Source organism: Salvelinus fontinalis, chromosome 7 (assembly GCF_029448725.1).
Source record: "Salvelinus fontinalis isolate EN_2023a chromosome 7, ASM2944872v1, whole genome shotgun sequence".
NCBI classification, from domain to species: Eukaryota; Metazoa; Chordata; class Actinopteri; order Salmoniformes; family Salmonidae; genus Salvelinus; species Salvelinus fontinalis.
In genome coordinates, this window is record NC_074671.1 from 32029836 (window position 1) to 32053530 (window position 23695).

Genomic DNA, 23695 nt, shown 5'->3' on the forward strand with positions numbered 1-23695 from the left:
GGTTGGTTGGTAAACCCAGTTGTAAGGTAAACCCAGTGGTTAGGATGGAGTGAAGGGAGGGAGGGACGACTAAAAAGAGGGCCCAAACCTCCCGATTGACAAGAGCTTAGAAAGAGACCTGTTGGCTGGTGACGGGGGTGACAGTGGCGGTGGGGATGACGGCTGGCCGGGGAAGGAGCTGAGGTTTGGTCTTCTTCCTCTGAGAGGAGGCCTTGCTGGGCTTGGGGACCTTGAGGAGTGAACTCTTGGAAGGGAGTGATAAGGACCTCTTCAAGCCTCCATTCTCCCCACTCAAGACACACCCAGCATGGGGCTCCACGCTGGCTGCACTCCTCACTGGTTTCTCCTGGTGGTGCGTTGCTGGGCCCATCTCACTGATGGTCGTCTCTAGCTGTTTGATGGTCTGCTCCAGGCTGTCCAGGGTCTTGTAGGTGCTCTTCCGGATCTTGTCCGTCCTGCCTTTGGAATCCGAGTGCTCCCTCCTTACAACGGCTGCAGCTGGGGCCTTGGGCGTCTTGTTTGCTGGGGCAGCAGATGATTTGGAGCGACTTTGGATCTCAAATCTCTTGGCCTCCTTGTGCTGTCGGACTGTGCCGTCCGACTCCTCCTCGTCCTCGTACACCACCACCTGCAGCGTCTTCTTGCCCGTCTTGGTGCCCGTGCGGATGGCCTGCGACAGAGCGGCCAGCTGCTTCTTCGGAAACTTGAACGTAAACTTCTTCTTCCCGTCCGGCTTGCCATCACCGGACAACTCGGCGAGCTCCGAAGTCGAGGAGGAAGAGCGCGACAAGCTACTACTGGTAGAGCTAAGAGCACCGCTGGGGGCCTGGACCTTTACCTGCAGTCCACCACTGCTCCTCTCTGTCTCCTCCGTCTCCTCGTCCTCCTCCTCGATGCGCTCTGCGGCCAGCATGCTCTCCAGCTCCTCCTCGCACTCGAACACCGTGGACAGGCGCTTGTAGGCCGAGCGGATGTCCATGGGCTGGTCGAAGATGATGATGACCGGCTTCTTGTTGTTGAAGCCATTGTCCTGTGACCCTGCCGAGCCGCCCGGGGTGGTGTTGGTCATCTCCCGTTTCCCAGGTCCCCCACACACGGTCACGGTCTGGATGCCCCGTTTGGCGTTGACCAGCTCCTGGTACTCCCCACAGGACAGGGCCTGGACCTTGCTGTTGGTGATCATGAAGGCAATGTTGTCTGGGGGAGGAGGGGCTTCCTCACCAGGGAGGTCAGGGCTCAGGCTGGCCTCCTCATCCACCTCCTCATACCAGGGTCTGGGCTGATCAGTGGCCTCACTAAGAGCCTTCTCTGGGGGAGACATCACTGCATTAGGAGCCTCTCTTATGGTGGTTGGTGGAGGGACTTCAGGCAATGCAGCGGGCAACACAACACTCTTACTAAAGGGAATGCTGGACTCCTGGACGACTGAGGAGACTGAGGTCTCTATCCTCTTGACTGTGCTTATCTGAAGCTTATCTACAGTGGTGGTCGCTGGGTTTTTCAGAACCCCTTTCACCACTCCTGGGCGGGTCTTCAATGACTCTGAGGTCACCACCTGTTTCTGAGACAGAGGGCTGGGGCCATTCAAGAACAGAGGCTTGGGAGATACAGGTGGCCCTAACTGCTGGGGTTTCGGTTGTGGCTGCTGGCTTGGGGAATTGTCATTAGCATTCACATTTGACACCTGTGAGGGGGATAGTGTTGGGTTGCCTCTGTGTTCCGGAGCCTCCTCCATTGTGGCCGGGGGTGGCAGCTGCTCTTTGGAAATCTGCCCAGTGACGTAGTATATGACCTGCATACGGCAAAGAAAGGAGGAGAGAATTTATATTAAAAACCACAACACTCCATGCTAAAAGCTAAAACCACAACACTATACCACATGACAAACCTATCACTATGGGAACATACTGTATATCATGACATATAAGGCATGCGAATGACTATCATAAGGCCCATATCATATGCTGTGGAACCTGACATGTTGAAACATATCAAGGCACGTTTGAAACGTTGTAGGTCAAGACTATTCTTAGCTTAATAAATGCCCTGAGATTTTTACTATTACGTTTTAGCGGTCAAAATATGGTATTCGTACCCCTGGACCTTGACGAAGAGAGGTGGTGTTCCCGTTTTCATCCGCGTTGGGATGTTTATCCTCCCGAGTTTTCTCCGAGCTCTGCTAGGACAGTTTGTGAATTAAGGGACAGCATTATTGCGAAACCGCACTCTATGGGTGCACTGTATGGTGCAACTGCACTCCAAAGCCTCGTTTCCATTGACATTTCAATTCAAGGCAGGTCTCAGTGGGCACAGATCGAATTTGGCCCTGATTTTTAAAGTGCCAATTGAAACAAGGTTGAAGACACCGTGGATTGCATGGTACATTGGTATCACATAGGTATTTACATCCACAGTCTTAACACTGCATTGGGCAACAACCCTCCTATAAGGCATCTTTTGATTTGTGGTACTATAGTATGTGTTTCAAGATCGAGAAGATAAGACGTCGATCCGGAAACGTCAGCATGTTTCAGTCCTTCGTGTTTACAACGTGTTTGTTTACAAGTATTGCTAGATGCCTTATAGGATAACTCATGCAGGCACAAGTGAATGGTTATGGTATGTTATGGATATTGGGAGATGGAATGTAGTTAATGGATAAGGGAATGGATTATGTCAAAAGCTTTTAAGGGACAATTTGGGATTCAAACAGCAAAGTAGTCTATCCAAAAAAGTCCAAAAAATGGATGTACCAATCCCAGATTGCCCCTTTTACTAAGGAATTAGAGTTAACTAACTACTATTCTAATCTGGAGTATAGACGGACACTCGTTCTATCCACAGACTAGCTAATGTTCAGTGTTGCATCATCTTTTATATGTATCCTCGCTGTTGTTGGTGCTACAAGAATGTTTTTTCAGTCATTCCCATGTGGTGAGTGGAATGCAATGTTGCATGACTGAAAATGCGTATGTGGGAATAACGTGACGAAATCCATTACTGATGTGTGCGCTGAACATTGGCTTTTCAAGGAAGAGATCAACTCTGACCCACGGAATAACTGGATCTCTCATACAGTCCATGTACAATGTCTCGTGTGGCGCGGTTTCCGAGTGAGGTTTCTGAGTGAGGAGCATACGATCCAGTGTACCTCCCAAATGGTACCCTGTAGTGCACTACTTTTCACCAAGGCAAACAGGGCTCTGGTCAAAAGTAGTGCACTATATAGCTAATAGGGTTCCATATATGGGACACATCCACACTGTAGTTTACTGTGTGACTGTAATCTAATACACATACTTTTCTCCTGTGGACAACAACCACAGTAGGCATATCTTTGGGTATTGAAATGAATTAGCAGATCAAGTTACAGTTCTATAGAGATTTAGAGAAATAGTAAGGTATTGTTCCCAAGAAATAAGGCAAGTAAAGAAAAAAGGTCAAAGGGCAAAGTGGTCAAAGTGACCAAAAGTAAACCAAGTCTGCAAAAACAAGTCTGTCACCTAGGTACTAAGTAATAAAACCTGGTTCTCCTCAATAGCCAATCAACTCAAAGTAATTTCATATAGCAAAGTCTATAAGCAAATTATTATTATTTGAATAAAGGGCAGTTATTCCAAAGAAAACGGACAAGACCATTCGATTACGTCTGGATTCAAGATTCAAGGATTATTTTATTGGTTGGATCAGTCAAGGCAAACATAATGCAATCAATTACCAGTAGCAACAAGACATCATTCATTTGTTGGATGCACACAAACTTTCCCAGACATTTTCTGCAGACTTAATCAGAGAAAAACAAGTCCAAGCCATGAGTTCCATTGAAATCAAAAAGGGAAAAAGAGAATAAGTCAGAAACAGAAGGGATTTTGGGTAGTGGAGTTGTTACAGTACAGATCTCTTGACTGAGGCAGAAGCAGGGAAGTGTGAAAGGCACAGAGAAGGTTAAGGCAATCGTTAGTCGGCGTCACGTAGTGGGCAGAAGCAGGCAGTTAGACGGACGGCTAAACGACGCCACATCCTTTACCTTTTTCTCTTTGAGGGGCAATAAGGCCCCAGGTCTTAGCTCTCTGATCTGGGGCTCAACTCGAGTAGGGTGTGTCTCTAGCACACTACTTTTCACCCCTACATCCTTAACTGTGCACTTCTGGAACACCTGGGGATTGAAGATAGGTCAGGGGATTAGGGTTTAGGGCCCTGAGGGCTAGAGCCTACCTATACTTTACCTACCATATGTGAGGTGATAGTCTATTAAAAACACCTACAGTACCAGGCAGTTAAGTGGAGAACATTCTTCTGCTTGGTGCTGGTCTGATACTACTCGGATACTATTAACCTAGTGCTGTGGTTACCGAATGGTTAAACTATCTAAGGGTAAGGCCATGGTTAATTCTGCTTTTGTAAATGACTGTGTCCATCCTCTGCCAAGTGAAGGTAACCCAGCCACCACAAAAAGAAGAGATATAGGACCCACTCCCAGAGTCAAGGAGAGAGACGGCACATTCAACCTCCTCACAACCATCATCAGTGTGTATGTGGATGTGTTTCCCGGTGGTTCTATGTGATCATTATTGTATATTATAAACTGTGTGGTTCGCGCCCTGATTGCTGATTGGCTCTCAGCCGTGGTATATCAGACCCGTATACCATGGGTATGACAAAACATGTATTTTTACTGTTCTAATTACATTGGTAACTAGTTTATAATCGCAATAAGGCACCTCGGGGGTTTGTGATATATGGCCAATATACCACGGCTAAGGGTTGTGTCCAGGCACCCCACGTTGCGTCGGGCATTATTGCTTAAGTATGACGTGTGTGTGTGTGTGTGGTGGTAAATGTACAGGAGCTGTTGGATGTACGGTATGATTCTCACCTGGAGCTCTGCCATGATTTTGTCTCCCTCGTCCTCCTCCTCCTCCTCGTGGTTGGCTGAGGCCGCAATGGGGGGAGGGGTGGAGGGCTTGGTCTCCGGCGGGACTTTGGTGGGTTTGGACTGGCTAGCTGGGGCTTGTGGTGGGACCTCAGCCTCATCTCCCTCCTGGGCGGACAGGAATGGGGGAGGGGGTTAAAACATTTAATATGACTCGAATTCTAGCATCAATATTATTTACCACAAGAGTTCAGCATGGGCCGTTCCCAATATCAATTATAAGGTTCTCAGATTGCTTGATTAACTGTCCTTAGACTTTATCCCCTCTCCCCACGTTGTTTTAAGGTCAGGTCTGTCCCACCCAAGTAGAAACGATGTCTATGGTTTGCCATTCGCTCTGGTCCAGGGCGTTACGTGCTGAAGGCTCAGTGTCAGCAAGCCGAGTGTAACCCCCTGAACCAGAGCTAGTTGACCGCAGACTACCCTGCAGCCTAACTACACGGCAGACTGACCTGTCCCGAGGCAGACTCCTTCCTGCTGGTGTAAACCACCTCACCAGACCGTGTGGTGGTCATTCCAGAGCTGGAGGTGGGAAAGGTCTTTCTGGGTGGTGGAGGGGGAGGGGACTTGATGGCCTTCTCCAAGCTGACTTTGCCCACTTTGTCTGCAGCAGCGGTAGGCTTGGTGGTGGTGGGCTTCTCTAGCACCGACTTGGGGAGTTTCTCAGGACCAGCAGGCTTGGCTATGGCTGGTTTCGCTGAGCTGAGCTCAGGCTGAGTCCCTTCTGTAATAGACAAACACACACATAAGGTCAACAATGAGGGCTACATGACAACTACAATGGGTAATTTTCCTGAAGGAAAATGGTTTACTTGCTTCAAAAAACCTGTCCAAAATATTTTTTTTGTAGTAGTGGAATATAGTAGGAGCTAAAGCTGTAGAAAAGACCCTTGCCTGGGGTTGGCTCCTCCAGGGCAGCAGAGGGTGCTGTAGAGGTATCCCCCTCACTCGGCACATCCAGACTGGGAATGCCCTTCATCATGTTGGCCTGGGCCTCATTTAGGATCCTCTCAAACTCCCTCCCATTGTAGTGGCCTATGTTCTGCCTCCGTTCCTCCCACTCCTTCTCTGCCACCTGTGGAGGGAGGGAGGGGGGTGATTTGAGAGAGAGAGAGAGAGAGAGAGAGAGAGAGAGAGAGAAAGAGAGGGGAGGGATTGAGGGAGAGTGAGGGGGGAGAGATAGAGGAGACAGCAGTGGAGGGAAGATAAATAATAACCCATAGGGGAAATGTTATATCATAGACTGAGGACTGAAGTGCAGAATGACGTCCATAGGGCTTACCTCTATAGACATGGCCCTGTTTTTGCTCTTGGTGTGAATCTCCTCGATTAAGAGGTTCCCTGTCCCGCTGCTGCCGTTATTGACCGGAGCCTGGGTCGCCAGCTCTAGGTGGGCAGCAGGGGTTTTCTTCTGCTGGGCAGGGCTTCCCCCCTGGCTGGAGGGGTTGGAGTTTGAGGCCGAGGTGGTGCCAGTGGAACCCTTGGCTGAGCTGGGGGAGTCCCGGCCCTGGCTGTGGGTGGGGGTCGTGGGTGGGCTGGGCTGGACCAGCAGGGCTGCAGACTGCTGGGACTGCTGCATGTGGACCGGAGCACTCTGGACGTGGTGGATGACCATGGGGGAGGAGGGCATGACCACCTCAGACCTGATGGAGGAGCTCTGGGGCTCGGGGAGGGCCGAGGGGGAAGCTGGAGGCTCCACTGGGGGGTCGGAGTCCACTGTGGTGGTGGTGGTGACTGGGCCGCTCTCAGCTGGGGTTGGTTTCAATGAGGCACACATAGCAGGGTCAGATCCCTTCAGCAGACCCTCTGTAGCACATCTGTAGGTCATAGAGGGCAGGATAGACTTACTATTAGATTTATAAAAATCAGGTTAAATTCTGCTTGGAGGATTCTGTATTTTGTGCTTATTCCCTCCTGGAATATTCCAACCAGGATTTCTGAAAATATACCCCCCCCCCCCCCGTAAACTGACCACCAGCAGCCAAGCACTAGTTAATCTCAATTGTATCCCAGTAAGGTTAAACACATACTGTAGCTATGAGGACATGCTCCCATGAAAACATGCTTCAAATCTCCTAACCTCATAACATAGAACAGTGCATACAGAACTTTGGAATTTGAACTACTGCACCATCCAAGCTTCTTTAGCCTGAAAACACAATAAACCTCCCAAGTGAATTTGGCCCAAACCCAGCATCAAAGTGAGTGTAATCATCTCTGAAGTGCGGGGAGAGAAATGCACTGACGGGACGAGGTAATGTAGATTAGTTTGGCTGCGTTGTGTGGCGCACCCTTGGAAAAAGTGTTGACGACCCACAGAGCAGAGTGTCTTTGACAGATGTTTATATGGAAATGGAATGCCGCAGGGAGCAGTGTTGCGCCCAAATTAATTAACTTATCGGTTCAATGGAGAGCTAAATTAAGATGGACGCCACCTCTGTCCATTCCGCATGACCCATCGGATGGGATCAGAGCCAACGCCTCGCCAGCATAATCAACTGTTAGTGTCCCTTACACTATAGTCATGTTCCCCACTGTCTGACTTCTCTGAAAGCTTCTGTTTTCCATCCACTCCCTCTGTCTCTCTTTTAACCTCTCACTCCCTCGATTCCCCCATTCTCATCGACGGGGCTGTAGTGGAGCAGGTTGAGAGCTTCAAGTTCCTTGGCGTCCACATCACCAACAAATTAACATGGTCCAAGCACACCAAGACAGTAGTGAAGAGGGCACGACAAAACCTATTCCCCCTCATGAGACTGAAAAGATTTGGCATGGGTCCTCAGATCCTCAAAAGGTTTTACAGCTGCACCATCGAGAGCATCCTGACAGGTTGCATTACTGCCTGGTATGGCAACTGCTCGGCCTCCGACCGCAAGGCACTACAGAGGGTAGTGCGTACGGCCCAGTACATCACCGGGGCTAAGCTTCCTGCCACCCAGGACCTCTTTACCAGGCGGTATCAGAAAAGAAATTGTCAAAGACTCCAGCCACTTGTTATGTTCATGTTTTAAGTATCTCTATACGCTGCTGCTACTCTCTGTTATTATCTATGCATAGTCACTTTAATAACTCTACCTACATGTACATATTACCTCGACACCGGTGACATTGACTCTGAACCGGTACCCCCTGTATATAGCCCCACTATTGTTATTTACTAGTGCTCTTTAATTATTTGTTATTCTTATCTCTTACTTTAAAAAATAAGGCATTTTCTTAACTGTATTGTTGGTTAAGGGCTTGTAAGTAAGCATTTCACCTGTTGTATTCAGTGCAAATTTGATTTGAGTCTCTACCCTTCTTTTTGAAGTGGGTACTTGTACACTCCCTCTCATGGATTTAAAAAGAATGGACTGGGGTGAGGAATATGGTGAAGAGAACCCCCAGCCATGCTTGCAACAATAAAATGCTTTTAAATGCATGAGGGGGAGTGAACAAGTGCACACTTCCGGTCCCTCCCTGGTTCATGTACCTCCTCAGGCTACTGAGTGTCTCTGTGAGGCTCTTGACTCGCTTCAGCATGCTGTCCAGTTTGTGGGGCTCCTCCTTGAGGAACTTCACAGCCTCCACCTCCACCCTCAGCACCGCACGCATCCTAGTCTGCAGTGACGGAAACTCCCCTGAGAAAACACACAGGAAATACCATGTTTCAGTTTTATGTTTTCTATTCATTTCACCAACCTTCATTGGAGGACAACTTTATTAGTGTGCTGCGTCAGCAGCAAAATGAGAAGTTTATTCTCATTTTGGACACAAAAGGAAATTTTCTTTCAAAAAATATATGTTTTCCAGTTGTAGCATTATGTTACCCAAATGTTATTATACTGAACAAAAATATAAATGCAACATGTTTGTGGCATTGTGGTGTGTGACAAAACTGCACATTTTAGAGTGGACTTTTATTGTCCACAGCACAAGGTGCACCTGTGTAATGATCATGCCGTTTAATCAGCTTGTTGATATGCCACACCTGTCAAGTGGGTGGATTATCTTGACAAAGGCTACACTTTACTAACAGCGATGTAAACAAGTTTGTGCACAAAATGTTAGAGAGAGAAACTTTTTGTGCGTACAGAAGAATTGTGGGATCTTTTATTTCAGCTCATGAAACATGCAACCAGCACTTTACATGTTGCATTTAGATTTTTGTTCAGTATAAATTAATAAATTATATTATCGGACTTCTCACCTGTAACTGAAAACCCTAGCACACAGAAACCTATGGAATCCATGGCAACGCACATCATCTAAGGTACTGTATGGGTCTTAAAAGTAGGCTATACTGTACTGCAGTCTTACCTTTGAGTCCTGCCAGAGATTCTCCCACTCTCCTGAGGCTAACGGCCCCTTCCTCCACATGTTTCAGTGTCACAGCTCTGTGAGCTCCCACCGAGCCGGTCTCCCTCTTCAGAGTGTCCACATACAGCTCCAGCTCCCTACACACACAGACAGAGAGGACATTCAAAACCACCAGCTCACCTCCATTCCTAATTGGCATCATTTCTGATCACTCCTCACCTCTCCACCATTAACTGATGTGTAACTGATGTAACTGATGTGTGGTGAGGTTTGTGCCATAAACGGTTGCCACACATTGGTGGTGGATGAAGTGGGTTTCCCTCTAACTCAGCTCTACATAAATCCATTCAAACATTTTAATAATTTCGTCTCCATTGCTACCAAACGAGATACGGCGGCACCGTCAAATCCCTGACATACTAGAGATGCTAAGAGATCAGACTTGAGAAGTGTCACCTGAAACACTGCCTCCATTTCGACACTAGGGGGCAGACAATACTAATTGAAATCTTACGGGCACAGAGGGAGCTCCAGTCTGAGGGAACTGAATGACAAGTGAAAAGACAGAGACATACATTTTTTGTTGTTGATCAAATCAAACAATGTTGTATTTAAAACAAAAACAAACAAGAAATCTGGGCGGTAGGAAAGTCAGCCCTTTAACCTTAATAACCAAAGTTGCCTTCAGTCGGACCACGCTGCACTTCCTCTACGTGAGTCCGCTCCGACTGGATTGGGTTACTTGCCAAAACCTCAACTGTGTTCACATGGAAACTGGGTTTATTTGTGCGACCGCTTCCTTACATAGGATCCTATCGGTTTGATGCACTGTATCCATGGGATCCTGAGAAGTCAACTCCAAGGGGAAATGTGCTGGGTGGATGATAACACCGTGTGCTATTCTGAACTGCATGAGAGAACTAAATGGTGACTTTTTGTTGTTGTTGTTGTTGTTGTTGTGACCAACTTCCCTTGAGAACCCGTAAACTTTCTGTAAAGTTGCTCTCGATAGGGAGTGAAGAAGACAATAACCACTGACGTCGCAGCCCTCTTATGTCAAGGACTCTTGGTGATGACTATGGAAAAGTTCAACTGAAGAGCTGACGGGGGGGGGGGGGGCTGTTCTTTCGTCGAAAAAGAGCTACATTAGTTCAGAAAGTAGAGTGTGAGTCTATAAAGTGTCGCGGCATTAAAATACACTTCTAAAGATAGCTTGACAAACACTTGTGATGTCCCAGGGATCATCTATTTGAGGAGGCTTCATGGGCACTCAACTCTCTCTCATCTTTCTCTATTGCTCAAGGGCAGTAGGATCACTGGCTTAGTGCTGACAGCTGGCTCAGATCTAGCCTCTTTGACGGGCTTATGATGACTGGTAAACGGAACTGACTGGAAATAAATAGGAGTGACCAGGGACAGACTGGGACCAGAACCCCCCCCCCCCCACACACACACAAATTGGTCCCCAAACAGGAAAACGTTTTTTCCTCGAGGCCCCCATTATTAGCCAAACAATGATCATTCTGCACAAAAAGCCCCACTTAAGGCCAACCCACTGTGCTAAAGATGGACCAGCCCATCCGGGCATTTCCCCCGATCTTCCCTATGACCAGTCCGTTTCTGGAGTGATTTAATCGAGCCTAGGATTGGAAATGCAGGAAATGCACGTGCTTAAAACCATGGAATATCCTGTAGGGCCTACTGACATTTGTGAAAAAATGACACAATACACGACATCTTCACTGACCTTCCTTTGACATCCTCCATGTTAGCAATATCCTCATGTTATGGACCCTTGGATTGCTGCAGTAGTTGTAACAGTGATAAACCTTGGTCGTTTGTCGCCTCACTTCCTCTCAGAGTTATTTTTAGAACCCTCAGCAGACACTCTCCCAGGTTGTATTAAATTGAGTTTCTATCCGGAGGAGAAGGCTACGTCTTTTCACACCACATTCCTTGTCACGCACGCAGCGCTTCAGCCAAACAGAGCTCATTAACGAGCCATATTTAAAAACACTACGGCAGGCCTTTGCTGAGTAAGACCTGGCACGGCGCCAAGGAAAACACAGCTGAATCCAGCGCCCTGCGCCTGCCTGATTAACCCAGAAAAACCAACGTTCAGGAAATGCTCCTATCGTGATGTTTATCGGAGCATATGTTTACCGCTTTCTACCCAGGCAGTGCTATGACCTTGCCTGTTAAATATCAGAATTAAAAGGATTCAATTACCGTTCCCGATTGGCAAACCACGACGAGTGAATTAAATTAAGAGTATGCTGTGAATAATTGCATGCCCAGGCTGCCTGGTCCTATACTTCAGTGATTTCTGGGCTTGAATGAGAGATAGACATGGCCTGCCGGGTACTGTGAGCTATGTTTGGAAGGTGTGTACTTGTAGTTAGTCAGTAACACCTGGGTCGTATTCCCTAGCAACCAAACGAAACGGGCCGAAACAGGGAGGGACCTACATGAGTTGCTACACTGCCCCCCCACTCACTCTTACCCTAGTTGGTTGAACACCCTCTCCTCCAAGCCCAGGTACTTGTGTCTGTCCTCCTCCACCAGGACTCTCTGTCTTTGGACCGGGTCCTCCAGGCGTCTCATCGCCTCCGCCAGTTTCAAACTGATCTCCTGCTCAGCCCGCTTCAGCTGCACACGCAGAGCCTCCTGGTTCTGGAGCTAGGTAACACACACACACACACACGCTGAGTTTTGTGTTTCTTAGCCAATACAGATAGAAGGGGTTGAAAAGTAGCTGATAGACAGTAGTTGAATGGCTGGGAAGCAACGCGTGACAGCTGATATCAAATTGATAACCAATAACAGTAGATAGGGGCTCCCTGGGTGATGTTTCCCCTCGGTACAGGTCTAGGATCAGCTTTCCCTCCCCCAATCCTAACCTTAACCATAAGTGGGGAAAATGCTAAACTGACCCAAGATCAGCGTCTAGGGGAAACATAATCTTACTTCTAGACACAGCACTGGTAGCGTTACCTGCAGCTGTCTCATCTGATGGAGCTGCAGCCGAAGTTCCGAGACGTTCTTCTTGCACTGGAGCAGGTTAGTCTGGAAGGGGGTGGAGCCTGGGAGTATGGGGGTGGAGCCACTTTCAGAGGGTGGCGTGGCACTTTTGGGTGCCAGGACAGGGGAACCTCCTGAATAAGATCAAATCAAATAGCCACATTTAAAACCACCACAAGCTAGTCAGTTCCTCACTTGTGATAACAACACTGGAAAGAAAATATAGATTTGGCTAGAGGGCTCACTTGCCACAAACATGCTTTATCTAGCTGTATAAAAACTGATTGTGTACAATAAATAAATAAAAAATGGGAAAACATGAATCCATAGCATTTAATTATTCATATTGTAGGCTATGCTGTAGAGGTTCATTCACAATTACATAAATCCCTTTCACAATGTGATGGAAACCCTACACATTTTGGAGGAAGCACGTGTAACAGTTTAACTTTAGTCCGTCGCCCTGACCCGTGCGCGAACCAGGGACCCTCTGCACACATCAACAACAGTCACCCACGAAGCATCGTTACCCATCGCTCCACAAAAGCCGTGGCCCTTGCAGAGCAAGGGGAACCACTACTTCAAGGTCTCAAAGAGAGTGACGTCACTGTTTGAAAGGCTATTAGCGCGCACCACCGCTAACTAGCTAGCCATTTCACATCAGTTACACACGCAATACATAACTCCCTTATTTACTGCAAATGAAATACCCCACAGTCAAAAGTGCACATGCACGTAAAAAGTAAAATGTCTCCTCTGAGATTTGAATGGGTGGTGTAATGTATTAATGTTTTCTCCCCTCCTTTTCACGTTCTGCCTTGTGTCTGTGTGCGTCCCAAATACTACCCTATTCCCTATGTAGTGCACTACTTATGACCAAGGCCCATAGAGAAGGTGGCAATACAAAGTGGTGCACTATATAGGGAATAGGGTGCCATTTGAGATGCAACCTCTGTGAGGCATTGGCCTGGCCACAGCCCAGCACTCGCCTTGCTCATTTCCAAACACATTCTCCACAGCTGCGTTGGTTCCTGATTTAATATTCCTAATGTTAAGTAATGAGGGCCTGTGCTTCCCTAGGCGTCTCCCCCGCTGCCCACAGGAGCACACGGGTACTTACATTGGCAGTGCAGACTGAAATAGACTGCCAACCGCCAACCTCACCATGACTACATCCCAAATGGAACCCTATGCCCTATGTAGTGCACTACTTTTGACCAGGCCCCATCAAACTCTGGTCAAAAGTAGTGTACTGTATAGGGAGCAATTTGGGATGCAATCATTGTGAGAAAGAAGAGACAGGAGACGGGTTTGTCTGCTGTCGAAAACAACCACCAGACGTAATGTCCTCTGGCTTTGGAGACTGACGACAGAATGACTCTTGACAAGCCATGCCAACTGCAGTCTGTATTGACAGTAACTGAAGTTGAATTCAATTACACTGTTTCTCCCATTCAGAATGGAGTAGTATGACCTATGACCTTTGAAACCTGACCCTGAGGTTGAGTTCTGTCTCTGGGGCGCTTGTTGTCAACAGGTGGGAGTAGCACAGTGTCACTAAGCCACTCAAGTCCCTTAGCGGAAGAGAACAAGTCCCTGCAAAGTGTCAGAACAATGAGAGAGTAGAATGTTCTGAGTGAATGAGAGAGAGCGAGAGCGAAAGAGCGAGCGAGAGAGCACTACTTCCACAAGGCCTGCATCCCAAATGTTACCCTATTCCCTATGTAGTGCAGTACTTCTGACCGGGGCCCATCAAAAGTAGTGCACTATAATGGGAACTTGGTGCCAATTGGGACACAACCATAGTAGAGCCCTGCAGTGGGGCTAGAGAACACAGTGCTATTGTCACTTTGTAATCCCCCTCCAACATTCACCACATAGTCCTCTCCTAGTGAATGACAGCTGCACAGACCTGAAGTGCAGGTTTGAATGAATGCTGCTCATGTGTGTCACACTGTCTGTGTCCCAAATGGCACCCCTTTATATGGTCAAAAATAGTGCACCATACAGGGAATAGTGTGCCATTTAGGATTCATCCACTGTTTGGAGACCGAGAGGATGCTCTTGTGATGGGGACAGCTTATGAAGTAACAACAAGGAAATATTTGAGGAATCAGAATTATGAGCCATAGTCAATTCTTCATGTTCTGTATATCATGAATGGGAACAATACGCAAAGGGAAACCTGTAAGAAGAAGGAGAAGAAGAAGAAACCCAAAGATGTGAGGAGTTGCTTTGGCAGCAGCCGCATAAATACCGCTCTGTTTTCATTCCCGCCGCCCTCGAGATTGCATTTCTCTTATCGAACTCTCATCTACCCTGACCGCTAGCTAGACAAGATTGAATCATCTTGGCGGGATCGAGAAATAATACATCTCCCTTGTTTTAATTAATGCTTTGAGCAGCACATATTCAGTTAGTAGCTTTTTTGCCTCCCTCCCCTGCCTAGAGTGTATGACGAGAGAGGATTTGAGGGGAATATGAGTCGGCGAAGAGCAAAGACGCCTGTCTGACTGACTGGGTGTTTTAGTGGGGCAGTAGGGGAGAGCATATGGCAGACTGTGTTGAGTGACATTAAGAGACTTGTCTATGCAATGCATCCTGGGGGGAAACTTGAGGGATGTGCAACAGAGAACTGTACCTCTAAGTAGATCATGGATGCGTCCCAACTAGAACCCTATTCCCTATATAGTACACTACTTTTGGCCAGGGCCCATAGGGCTTTAGTCAAAAGTAGTGAACTATATAGTGAATATGGTGCTATTTGGGACGCAAACCATAATGGGATACATGCAGAAGGGTAATAATGGTCCTCCTGACCTGCACTGGGTGCACTATGAACCGGAGACGCTTGCCTTGATGTCTTCATGGGTCGTTCACTACGCACACACAGAGAGAAAGAGACATTAATTCTGTTGAATCACAATAGAAGAGAATTAATGCAAAACCATGGGAACTGTCCTGGAGTTAGGGTTGACATATATTAGTAAAAGCATTGTAGACGTACAGACAGCCATACAGTATGGTTGGACAGACTGACATAGACGGACAGGTTAACATGATGACTGTTTGGAGCAGTCTGTTCCCATAGTAAGCCATCCCATTTTCATTCCAATCACGGTGCCCACATTGAGATTGATGATTGGAAACTCAAGCAAACACAGTAGCACAAGATCTCCACAGAGTAGGTTGAAATGCAAAGATAACTGCAGCCAGTCAATATCAGACCCCTCGTCCACACTATTTCCCCTCGACAATGTTCACCTAGGCTGGTAAAATTGAGAGCTAGTTTATCTGTTATTATTTTTGTCCACATTTGCTGGGGTAACCTGCGCTTATCTCTGAGAACTCAATGTCCCACGCTGCCTCCCTTCTTCATCTTCTTGCTTACCTGAGAGCCTCGTTGGTGCCACTAGTGTTTGGGGACTTTAAAAGTGCATGCTGAACAAGACCAGTCAAGCTGGCAATCTGTTGCTCCATAGCCTTCATTCGCTGTCTGCAGGAAACATCAGAAAATCAAGCTTTTAACACTGGGGCTAACTAGGCGTTAAAGGTGGCATTTCTAATATTTAAGTTAGGAGTTACTTCTTAAGTTGGGAGTTACTTCCTAAATACTACCGGAATCTTTTTCATGCCAGACGTGTTTGCTTAGCGATCAAATTAGCGATATAACATTAAAACAGAGTGGGTCAAGTACAGGATTTGGAGAATATTTTCTATCTTAGAATATTTATGAATATCTTAATGAATAATTTATTGATTTGTCAAGTAGATGGGGTTTCTGCTATATAAACAACAGTTAAACACACTGTTAAAGCAATAACTGTAAGTGTTCCAAGCTGTCAAACTACCGTGCTACGGCAGTGAATTCTCGATTCAGGCACAAATAAACAATATATTCCAGCTAACATGGTCTAATAACATGTCTGCTTTGCCCACCTGGAGTCTGCCTGGAATAGTCTAGAAAAACAAGTGGGCTAGCCTGAATTTCTAAAAACAAGACAAGGGCTGTCTAGTAGATTTAGCCCAGAGGTTGGAGATGAGTTGGACCTTAGGGTGCACATTGTGGAATAAAACAAGAGACTGTGCCACTCGTGGCCTGTGCCTGGATGAGAGATTACGCCGGCAATGCGGAGAAAACCAAAAACGGGTGAAGAAGGATCTTTATGCTTGGTGATTGCTTGGTGACCAGTGAGGCTTAGACATAGAGAAGCACTGTGTTTTCTTGTCACCACTTATGTAAGGGCACAGGAGGAAGGAGAAAGGGGGCGCTTAAGGGGCTAGATGAGGACAAGAGAAATTACTGTGATCCCGACTGTACTGCCCCCAGACAATGTACTGTAGAGAAACAGACAGTTAGCTATGTCTCCTCGGGCACTGAAATGTAGTCTTCTTGTACCTATTTAGCTGTTCTAGAGCACCGTACCTACAGTACCAGTCAAAGGTTTCGATACACCTACTCATTCAAGGGTTTTTCTTTATTTTTGCTATTTTCTACATTGTAGAATAATAGTGAAGACATCAAAACTATGAAATAACACACGTAATCATGTAGTAACCAAAAAAGTGTTTTATATTTGATTCTTCAAAGTAGCCACCCTTTGCCTTGATGACAGATTTGCACACTTTTGGCACTCTCTCAACCAGCTTCATAAGGAATGCTTTTCCAACAGTCTTGAAGGAGTTCCCACATGCTGAGCACTTGTTGGCTGCTTTTCCTTCACTCTGCGGTCCAACTCATCCCAAACCATCTCAATTGGGTTGAGGTCAGGTGATTATGGAGGCCAGGTCATCTGATGGAGCACGCCATTTCTCCATGGTCAAATAGCCCTTACACAGCCTGGGGGTGTGTTTTGGGTCATTGTCCTGTTGAAAAACAAATGATAGTCCCACTAAGCGCAAACCAGATGGGATGGCGTATCGCTGCAGAATGCTGTGGTAGCCATGCTGGTTAAGTGTGCCTTGAATTCTAAATAAATCACTGACAGTGTCACCAGCAAAGCACCATCACACCTCCTCCTCCATGCTTCACTGTGTGAACCACACACGTGGAGATCATCCGTTCACCTACTCTGCGTCTCACAAAGACTCAGCGGTTAGAACCAAAAATCTCAAATTTGGACTCATCAGACCAAAGGACAGATTTCCACCGGTCTAATGTCCATTGCTCCTGTTTCTTGGCCCAAGCAAACTCTCTTCTTATTGGTGTCCTTTAGTAGTGGTTTCTTTGCAGCAAATCGTCCATGAAGGCCTGATTCACGCACTCTCCTCTGAATAGGTGAGATGTGTCTGTTACTTGAACTCTGAAGCATTTATTCGGGCTGCAATCTGAGGTGCAGTTAACTCTAATGAACTTATCCTCTACATCAAAGGTAACTCTGGGTCTTCCTTTCCTGTCGCGGTTCTCATGAAAGCCAGTTTCACCATAGCGCTTGATGGTTTATGCAACTGCACTTGAACAAACTTTCAAAGTTCTTGAAATTTTCCGGATTGACCTTCATGTCTAAAAATAATGATGGACTGTCGTTTTTCTTTGTTTATTTGAGCTGTTCTTGCCATAATATGGACTTGGTCTTTTACCAAATAGGGCAACATTCTGTAAACCACCCCTGCCTTGTCAAAACCCAACTGATTGGCTCAAACGCATTAAGAAGGAAAGAAATGTGTCACATGTGCTCCATCTCAGGCCTCTAGGTCATCATGATGCTCGTTATGACACGCGCCTGTCACCATCGCTACGCGCACTTGCGCGTCATCAGCTGGACTCCATCACCTTCTTGATTACCTGCCCTATATATGTCACTCCCTTTGGTTCTTTCCTGAGACATTATTGTTTCTGTTCCAGTGTCATGTCTGTGCGTTGTTTGTGTTAATTGTTTTGTATTTAGTTGCATTTATTTATTAAAACAGTCACTCCCTGAACTTGCTTCCCGACTCTCAGTGCATCATTACAAAATTCCACCAACTTTTAAATAACAAGGCACACCTGTTAATTGAAATGCATTCCAGGTGACTACTTCATGGTTGAGAGAATGCCAAGAGTGTGCAAAGCTGTCATCAGGGCAGAGGGAGGCTAATTTGAAGAATCTCAAATATATATTTGGATTTGTTTAACAGTTGTTGGGTTACTTCATGATTTCATGTGTGTTCTTTCATAGTTTTGATGTCTGCACTATTACTCTACAATGGAGAACATTGTCTAAATAAAGAAAAACACTTGAATGAGTAGGTGTGTCCAAACTTTTGACTGGTACTGGAATGCTCCTTGTGCATGTAAGTACAACTCCTGCTTGAAGGCCACTCTGTAGTTATAAAGTAAATTATCTAAAATACCCTTTTTGTTTTACATGTGAAGTACCTTCTCACTAAAACACCTTTCCCCCTTTCTTTCCTATACTCCTGGGCCATTTAAAATGGGGAACGTGGGGCTCTGCTCAAAAGTAGTGCACTATAAAGGGAATAGGGTGCCATTCGGTAGCCGTCATGGTGTTTGTACCGTGCAGGTGGTCCTAGTGATCTGTTCCCCTGATTTGGCTGTTTCAGAAAGCCCAGGTCTTATCCAACCAACCTGGTCAATATTTTCTTTGGTTTTCCTGAGCGGTGCACACATAGACCCCTCGGCCCCCTCACCCTCCTAGCCCTCCGGTCTAATGCATTCCAATGAAACCACATATGATTGTATGGCTGGAGAATGTCCCTCGTGTCCTCTCCTGTGTTTGTGTGTTCTGTTCTTAGTGCAACCAGAACCAGCCTCAGAAATGACTGTCGGAGGGCCGGTTTAGATCATCTACACGGGCATGCAGACAGTGTGTTATTAAAACAACAATACCACAAGATAACATGATAATATACCGTCTGAATATGGGGAGTGAGGCACTATTCAATTACTGCAGTGGCTTGGTTTGCTCTGTCAACTATGGGGCACTGAGTACACCAACTCTCTTCAACTGGAATAAGCTACTCGTACAAATAGAGCTAGTCACACACATACCTAACTGGTGTAGCTGAAAGACACAATAAGACAAGACAATACATAACAATAACACATTGTTATAATAGCCCACTGTGCTAAATGTGATGACCTTGACAGGATGGGCCAGACACACAGAGTGTGTGTGTGTGTGTGTGTGTGTGTGTGTGTGTGTGTGTGTGTGTGTGTGTGTGTGTGTGTGTGTGTGTGTGAGTGAGAGACAGGGCAGACCACGATGTCTCTGACATGCAGTGGTGATGATGAGACACAATCTGAGCTGAGATGAACACAGAGCAGCCCACGGTCACAGTTAGAATGGTGCAGGAATGCAGTGTTAGGTCATCCATGCTCCCATGCAGTATCATACCCTTTCACTGACCCCCACCCCACATTACCCCACCTGTCCCGACTCAGGTCCCCCGGGTTGGCTTACCGTGTCTGTGGGTCGTTGGCTGGAGGGATAGGGCCGTGACCCTGGAGGTCCGGCACAACTGGAGATGCCATGTTACTCCTGCTTTTGACCACTTCCTCCTTCCTGAAGGTCTGGCGAACAGGCGAGGAGCGCTCCAGGGGAATGCCGCCATGAGGAGGCGTGGCTCCATGGATGTCAATCATCCTCACTTCTGCCATCCTGTGGGGGGAGGGGGGCGGGGTCTTGGAGCCCAGCGTTGGCAGCTGGCTGTCTCCGTACTTCCTGGACTTCTGGCGGTAGAGTGAGGGTTGCTCCATGGCCTCGGTGGGGCTGGGCCCGCTGTAGGAGCCTGTGGACCGGATGGAGGTGCGGTGGTAGCCAGCCAGGCTGCCGTGGTCCACCATGTCCCCAGGAGGAGGGTGCCCTCCATGGGCAGGGCCGTGGCCCATCCTCCCCTCGTGGAGAAGGTACGGGTCAGCGTAAAGCCCCTCTCCCCCTCTCACCAGGCTGTGACTCTTACCGCTCATGTCCTCATCAGGCTTGACGTCCCGCCTCTCCAGGATGGCGCTGGGGCAGGGCGACACGGAGCGCACGGGAGGTGTGGCGTTAGATATGCGCTCCCGGGGCATAGTGGCGCTGCAGGGCATGGACCCCGGGCGCGGGCCAAAGGGGATCCGGGAGGGCGAGGGGGGTACGGAGTGGGCCGTGGTTGGGGACAGGGAGCCCTGAATGGGGTGGTGTGGAGGGTGGCCCATAGAGGGGTGTCTGGGGGGGTGCTGCCCATCTCTGCTGGCATACATCATCTCTCTGTGCATCTGGAGGAAAACAAAATCATGTTATTACTACTTTAGACATTAGTCAACCATGTTTACCAAACACAGTAGCGTGTCAATGGAGGGTGAAGTTGCGCCACTAATGGTTAAGGTTAGGAGTGGGGGAAGGGAAACTGATCCTAGAGCTGTACCTAGCGAAAACTTTACCTTGGCACATCAGGTGTCACAGACCTCAGGTAGTCGGCCATGACACCTCCCTTTGCATGTCTAGGAGCTAGAGAGTTTCTATATATATATATTTAAAAAATGTGTGCGAGGTCACCCCAAAACGCACCATGTCAGCATCCCAAATAAAACCCTATTTCCTATGTAGTGTACTACATTTGACAAAGGCCCATAAGGCTCTGGTCAAAAGTAGTGCACTAAGTAGGGAATAGGGTGCCATTTGGGATGTAAACCATTACTCTCTAACCCAGTTAGGACAATAAGGCATGAGAAACCAGGGATTATCATGTGAATAACTCCCATCTGGGGCTGTGCTAAGGCTCGACGTGAAGCGTGTTATATTTACAATATCTGCAATTACCTCTGGCTCACTGTGTGGCCTTATCTGTCCCACTCTTGTTTGTGGAGATATGCTCTGATGACGGTCGACTGACCGAAATTAAAAACATTTTAATTATTTCATCCTTCCACCAAACGCTGTAGGCTGGAAGTGTGCAGAGACTTTTTCCTGTTTCTCCAGTTTTGCCTTTGCCTCCAGCACCTTTACAAATCAGCTCTGGGTGTGAGGTAGATTCCGCCTATTATATAAAATGGTTATCAACATATTAAAAAATAAATAATATGAATGACATGTTTTTATTAAACTTTATTTCAATGAGTACATTTGTTTTATTTCATCCTTCCACCAAACGCTGTAGTCAAGGCCAACTAGGAAAATGAGCTGGTTGTCCATTACAAAAGTTCTAAGCAAAAAGGGTTGCCATGCAGGCAAGCTACTTCTCCTTTGCTAGCTAGCTAACTAAAGCCAACACAAAATCACAAGCAACATGTGATAACATGAAACTACACATGTGAAATCATGTGTTTTTTCTGTAAGCATGGCATGTTGTAGAAAAACACTGCAACATTATCGCACAGGTCGGAGAGGCAGGCAGCTGTTGCAAACCAAACGCTAGCCTAATAGCATTGGGACATAATGTCTAGACACTATTGTCCAGGGGAGATTAAGTTTATAAATTGTCTGGCTAAGCTGTGGGACAGTGGATAACTCAAAATGGGTTTGGTTTTGGCTCTATCATTTTTTTTAAACCTTAAATGCATTATAAAATAATCACATTATAATGATTATAAAGCTTTTTAATGGAAATTCCAAAGCCAAAAATAGCGAACATTCAATTGCCAAAACATAAAAAATATTCCATGGTCTCTGTCAGGTCTACATTGGGTAAATATATATGGAAAAATAGGAAATTACAATGAAATAATACAATATTTCAGTTGACTATATTATATTTATTTAAATACTTTATTATTTTTCATTAAAGTCATCTCTGCTCCAGGCAGTAGCAGTCAGCCAGCCAGACCATCTAACTTTACGCACTCCTCATAAGGTACTGTCTTTAGTCATCCTACTGAGCCTGTCATCCTATATAGCCTGCCTAAGTATGCTGCATGCAGAGTTGTTCCTCAAAGTAGACAAGGCATACTTTCACAAACTGTCTCTGTCCCTCTCGTCATTGTCTTACGTAGATTCCTCCGTCATGCGGTCTATGCGGTCTATGTGAATCGAACCTAACGTAGCAGGAGTAAATGCACGTCTCCGCCCTAACAATGGAAGTCATTGTCCCAAAGGCGGGAAGGCAGACGGTAAATGTAGGTCCAAAATAAACCCATTGCGTTTAAACCTCTCACTATTCTTCTTCCCCTCTGATCTGTCTCTGTACGAGCCAGAAAACACAGGCGCAGTGGATTATGGTCATTGTAGTTAATTACCACGCTTCTGACCTGAACTAGGTTGAATATTTGCATAATGAAAACTACAACTCCTTTCAGTCCAGCGTCCCACTTAGTTGACTTGATTTCTCTCTAGAGAAACAGCGCGTTGGGCGGTAATTTTTTTTTTACTAAATGGAATTCAAGTAATTGAATCGACGTCGCTCAATTAGTTGTTGAATAACCCAAAAAACAAAAACAAATGTTGGTTAATCGCTCAGCACTAGTTGACAGGCATTACCCAGGGATTGTTGTGAATAACTCCCTGCTCTCAACCATTCAGCATCCAGAATCCAAACAACCTGTTTTATAAATGGTTTTCAACCATATGTTTTGAGAAAAGAACATCGCATCACCACGTTCTCAGGTTGAGAAAAAATGTTGATCTTAAGTTTTGTTAAGGCCACAGGGATACTTTCCCCCCTATCAATATTTTACTAACATTTCACAGACACTCCACATAGACTATACCCCCAGGCTTCTAAAATAAGATTTGACATGAAAACAAGATTTTGGGATAAGATAAGGTTTTGGGATTTTGGCAGCATATTCCCATTTCTTTTAAACTAGGAGATTACGTTGAGTGTTTCTTTAAGGTTCATGCAAGCTTGTGAGCTCAATTGCCCCTGGTTGCTGATAACAGTGGGGTCTTTAAAAACAGCCCACATGTGAAAACACAGAGAGAAGGATTTCAACTATGTGCCTAAAGGCAGGAAAGAAGTAGCTGGTAAATTAACAACAGGTTCCGTTGTCTGGCACAGCTTTTTTAAAAACAGGCAGCTTGGCCTGCAATGACCACCCATGAAGGACCCCAGAGTACCTGTGGATTTTGAAACTAGCGTCATTTAGCTACAGCGGAGTTAAAGGAAAGGCATGACTGAAGCAGCTCTCTGATTTATGGAGTTAAAAGTTAAAAGTGGAGGGCAGAGAGTATGTGTAGCTTTACACAGAGGAATGTATGGTCAGCGTTGTGTGTGAGAGAGCTCATTTCTTCAGGATGCACTACTACTGCTGTGGTTTAGTGTTTCTTGTGGCCAGCCACCTGCTTCGGAGGCAAATGAATAGTCTAACATCAATCTAATTATCTGATCTGAATCAACACAATGATTCCACATACTTTACGTACATTACTTGATGTTTCCGTTACAGGAGCATGGGGTTACTGTACAGTACTAATACATACACATGGGCAAAATGACGGCTGTTGGAGATGTTTTGTATACAGGGACTTTCTTTGACTTGACTACTATTGTGATCTCGCTCTACGTGTTTTGTTGTTCATACTTGAA

The 23695-nt window shown here is 46.4% G+C and overlaps 1 protein-coding gene across 15 annotated transcripts in view; it reads right to left on the reverse strand.

The window, feature by feature from the left end:
* Positions 1-23695, reverse strand: part of LOC129859409 (uracil nucleotide/cysteinyl leukotriene receptor-like) — a 281933-nt gene that overhangs the window by 7419 nt on the left and 250819 nt on the right. For 7 of the 15 annotated variants that reach the window (XM_055929177.1, XM_055929175.1, XM_055929176.1 and 4 more), the window contains 14 exons: positions 19657-20450; positions 15645-15749; positions 15074-15132; positions 12227-12387; positions 11736-11911; positions 9233-9369; positions 8406-8553; positions 6216-6750; positions 5828-6008; positions 5386-5657; positions 4877-5041; positions 4028-4156; positions 2096-2176; positions 119-1792 (listed from right to left, as the gene is read on the reverse strand). In XM_055929177.1, the coding sequence (XP_055785152.1) occupies positions 119-1792; positions 2096-2176; positions 4028-4156; positions 4877-5041; positions 5386-5657; positions 5828-6008; positions 6216-6750; positions 8406-8553; positions 9233-9369; positions 11736-11911; positions 12227-12387; positions 15074-15132; positions 15645-15749; positions 19657-20450 (4617 nt within the window). Of the gene's footprint in view, positions 1-118; positions 1793-2095; positions 2177-4027; positions 4157-4876; positions 5042-5385; positions 5658-5827; positions 6009-6215; positions 6751-8405; positions 8554-9232; positions 9370-11735; positions 11912-12226; positions 12388-15073; positions 15133-15644; positions 15750-19656; positions 20451-23695 lie in introns of those variants that run through there. The other 8 variants (XM_055929186.1, XM_055929181.1, XM_055929179.1 and 5 more) reach the window with 7 other exon arrangements.